The 4,034-nt window shown below is 60.7% G+C and overlaps 1 protein-coding gene across 2 annotated transcripts in view; it reads left to right on the plus strand.

The window, feature by feature from the left end:
- CPN1 (carboxypeptidase N subunit 1) overlaps positions 1-2,265 on the plus strand; it is an 18,180-nt gene extending 15,915 nt beyond the window's left edge. For both annotated transcript variants that reach the window (XM_006038082.3, XM_025194558.1), the window contains one exon: positions 2,033-2,265. In XM_006038082.3, coding sequence (XP_006038144.1) covers positions 2,033-2,164 — 132 coding nt within the window. In that variant the 3' untranslated portion in view covers positions 2,165-2,265. The remainder of the gene's footprint in view (positions 1-2,032) is intronic.
- The last annotated feature ends 1,769 nt before the right edge of the window (positions 2,266-4,034 follow it).

The following is a 4,034-nucleotide window of genomic DNA, read 5'->3' on the forward strand; positions in this document are numbered from 1 at the left end:
GTCTGCGTCTCCCAGCAGATGTCTGGGTAGTTTAGGTCCCCCATGACTACCGCCTCCTTAGTTTTTATGGTCTCCAAGAGCTGCCTCAGGAGCCCCGAATCTAGTTCTTCCCCTTGGTGTGGGGGTCTGTAGCAGACCCCTACCACCAAATCCCTTTCTCCTTGCCCCCCATGTGGCCTAACCCACAATCCTTCTACTTTCTCCTCCTTCGATTCCGTCTTGATGAGGGTCAACGTATATTGCTCATTGACATAGAGCACAACCCCTCCCCCTTTCTTCCCCACCCTGTCCTTTCTGTACAGCCTATAACCCTCAATATGTACCGCCCAGTCGTGGGAAGAATCCCACCAGGTTTCTGTTAGCCCTACTAAGTCGTAGGTGTTTTCTGCAAGCAGGAGCGCTAGTTCATCCTGTTTGCTCCCCATGTCTCCCCTCTTGCTCCAACTCTCATTGCCAGTGTCGGATGTCCTCTCCCTGCTCCTCCCCCATCCCCAGAGCAGCCTGTGTGGCCCTGTTTGACCCCACCCTTGGCAGCAGTGTACACAGATCATGCCCCCTCTCCCCCCGCCTTGCCAGGAGAGGCTGTGACACCCCTGGTAGTCTCCTGGGGCCCAAACTGTCATTGTTGTTTGTAGATTTGTGTCTGTATCGTCTGGAAACTTTCCTTGTTGGGAAAATCTGTGAGCAGGCTCCAGCTGGCAGGGTGCCCTCGGGAGGGGGCAGGGTCTCCCAAATCGCTGCCTTTGCTAAATATACACAAAAATGCAAGGCCATAGAGACGCTCCACTGGTTTCTGAAGCTCCTAAAATAGTGTGGTGAGCACCAGCAGATGCTTTGCAAGCTGTTTAAAGGGGCCTAACCCCATTCCTTGACGCTCACCCCCTTAATGCAAAAGTACATTCACCAAGTGGTGTAAGTGTATCGCTGTCAAAGCCACCGGCTGTGGATGTACTGCACGTAGAAGTCAGTCTGAGACAATTAGACCTCTCCTGATCACATCCCATCAGTATCAGCCCTGGGAGCTGTGTCCCACTTGCTTGTGCTATTAGAACAACTTCTTCCTGCTCTCTGGCATGAGCCACATGGATGGTGGGGTCTGTCTCATCGCTGCCCACGTGGGGATGTGGGCCGTACAGCTGCTAGGAGTGGAGAGAAGACCCTGTCTGAGGTTGGCATAAAACTCAGAGCCTGAAATGCTGAAGTCAGGGGTGAGATAATCTCCCTCTCCAAGTATGACAGAACTGGCACATGTGATCGCAGGCCTGGCAGTGAGTGGGGGCAGCAATAACTCTCAGGTGGGGGCCTGGAGTGCACAGCTCCAGACTGGCCAACGTGGTACTTCTGGCTAAGGAAAGGGAGAGCATGATGCTGACAGCCGTAAGGGAAGGGAATTGGGCCATGCTGAGCCAAAAGCACGGTGCCACAGAGCTTTTGACAGCCGTGAATGGGTGCAGGTGGATGGGGCCCGTCCTGGGGCGCTGCAGGGAAGTGTGGAGGCACTGGCAGCAATGCATGCCAAGTTGTGAGGGACTGGGGAGGTCCCAGAGGACTGGAGTGGGGCTGACAGCACCTGCCAAGAACCAGGACCCAAGGAACTACAGACCAGCCAGCCTGACCTCAATCCCTGGAGAGGAGCTAGGAAAAATAATGAAGTAATCCCTCAGCAACCACCCTGAGGAGGAAAGGGTGATCACTGGCAGCCATCAGGCAGTTAAGAACAACCCACACCAAGCTACGTGGCTTTGCTTTGAGAGGTGACTGGTGCGGGGTCTGCTCCGGGTGCTGTGCTGTTTGCTGTTTAGGAATAGCTGGGGTGCAGGGGCAGCGCTCCTGGGTGAAGCTGGCACTAAGCCACGAGGCCCGCAGGTGCCTCAGGGGATTGGATTTGAATTCAGCAGACCCTTGCTCAATTAGAGCGCTGGGTGGTAGATGGCACAGGGAAATCTGGGTCGAGTGCTGCACCCAGGGAGAAACCAAATGCTCCCGCGTCAAGCGAGGGATCGGTGACTCGGTGCCTTCCTGTGTATTCCAGGTAACTTTCCAGCTCAAACAAGACGTGGAGAAGAAGCCCCCGGAGCAGAAGGCCCCTGGGCCCCGCGCGAGCAGCAAAGCACTTCCGAAGAAGGTGGTGCCAAGAGCAGCCCCACGGGAGATGCGGAGCTGAGAGCGGGGGAGCCTTGCACCGCAGGCGAGGCCGACAGCTGCAGCAAGGGAACTCTCCGGTGGGCCGGGGTCCCCTGGTTTATTAAACATGGGAATATTTAACTCTTGAGCCCATGGGATCTCGTTGAGAATGAAGGCATGCCCAGCTGCAGCTCAGAGGGCACCGCGGCGGGCGGCATCTCCCAGATGGCTCTGGGTCTGTCCAGCTCCAGAACACAGCCCTGCTCCCCCCGTGCCCGCACTGGACCTGCAGCCCAGGGCAAGCACCCGTGAATAGCTCCTGCTGCACATGGAAGGCAGGAGTATGACTGCCGGCTGGCAAATGAATCCTGCTACATCGCTGGCTGGGGGTGAGTCCCAGCACTGCTGCTCTGGGGGTGACCACTGTTGCCTGAGCCCCAGGCTCCTCCGGGAAGGGAGGAGGGGGCTGGCTGGTCTGCCCAGCGAGCGGGGTTTGTGCCTTGCGGGGCCTGGCACACACTGGCAATGAAGGTTGTGTCCACACAGCATTGGGGAGAGGCCCCGGTTGGGCTCTCCGCTGCCTCCCGAGCTGCACCTGGGGTAACAAGCTCTGCTGAGACACGAGAACGGGTTATTAGGCCGGCCGCAGTGCCATGCGCTGGCAGCTGTTCTGCTTCTGGTTTGGGCACTTGCACGGGTATCTGCACAGGTCTGCCTCGGGCGGCACTGACATGCACTAAGCATGTGTGGCCCCAGCCCAAGCCTGTGCTGCTCTATGGTGGCCTCCTCCGTGTAACCAGGCCGTCCTGGTCATGTTATTGTGAGGACGAGACACCTCACGTGTGACACTGGCTGGTTTTCCTCCTTCCCCGCGCTCCGTGCAGGCGGATGTCCCCATGCGGAGGATGCCTGATTGCCCCCGGCAGAGGCACTGCAGGATGACCCCCTGCTCACTCACACAGGATACCGCCGAGCCCCTACCTGACGGCACACGCTGTGCCCCACTCACGGGTCTGCCTCCCTACAGCTGCTGCCTCCCTGCAGGCCTTTCAGCTGGGTGGGGCCAGGGCAGCAGTGCCCCCATCAGTGCACTGTAGATGGGGGCCACAGGGAAGATGGGTGTGGGCCAGCTCATGAAGTGCATGCGATGCGAAGTCAGCCTGCAGAGGCTGGCACGGGGCAGGGTGCAAGCAGGGGCTGGCATGAGGCGGGGCGCTCCAGGGGTGAATCTCAGGCAAGGCAGCAACATTCAGGCTCCTCCATAGTCTGGAACTGCCTGCCCCTGCCCAGCCAGGCTGCCACCCTGCCCCAGTGCACCAGCGCGGGCCTCTGGCAGCTGAGCGTGCAAGCACTTGCTCACGGAAACGAGTGTGAATGCCCCTGAGCAGAGCAAGAGGCTGTCTGCCGGCCTGTGCCATGTGGAGCAGGGCTCAGGGGCGAGGCCCCCAGCTGCGCTGCTGGTGCATGGGGCAGGTGCAGCTCCCGGGGGCAGGGACCGCATTCCCAGGGGCTGAGGGGCAGGGGCGGGTCGCAGGGCGCCCTCTCGCGGCAGCTGGCGGGGGTCAAGCACGTGTGCCTGCCCAGTTCCGTGTCACCGGAGCACCGGGACTCCTCCCGGCCTCTTCTCGCGTCCAGCAGATGCCACGTGCGGCGCGCCGGCGGCCGGGCGGGCCGGGCCTTCAGGGGCAGGGCTCTTCCCACCAGCCTGGAGCTCAGAGGGCTCTGCCGGGCCTGGGCCTCCCCGAGCCGGGCGGGGACGGGGACGGGGACGTGCACGAGCCCTTTGGGCAAGTCCCTCCTGGCTGTTTCCAAGCTGCCCGGGGGGGGCGGTTACAACATGTTTCCGACGCGTTTGTGCTTCGCTGGCCCGAGGCTCTCCGGAACCGAGGGCGAGCCCGAGCCCGAGCCCG

The sequence above is a fragment of the Alligator sinensis genome, unplaced genomic scaffold (genome assembly GCF_000455745.1).
Source record: "Alligator sinensis unplaced genomic scaffold, ASM45574v1 scaffold683_1, whole genome shotgun sequence".
Taxonomy (NCBI): Eukaryota; Metazoa; Chordata; order Crocodylia; family Alligatoridae; genus Alligator; species Alligator sinensis.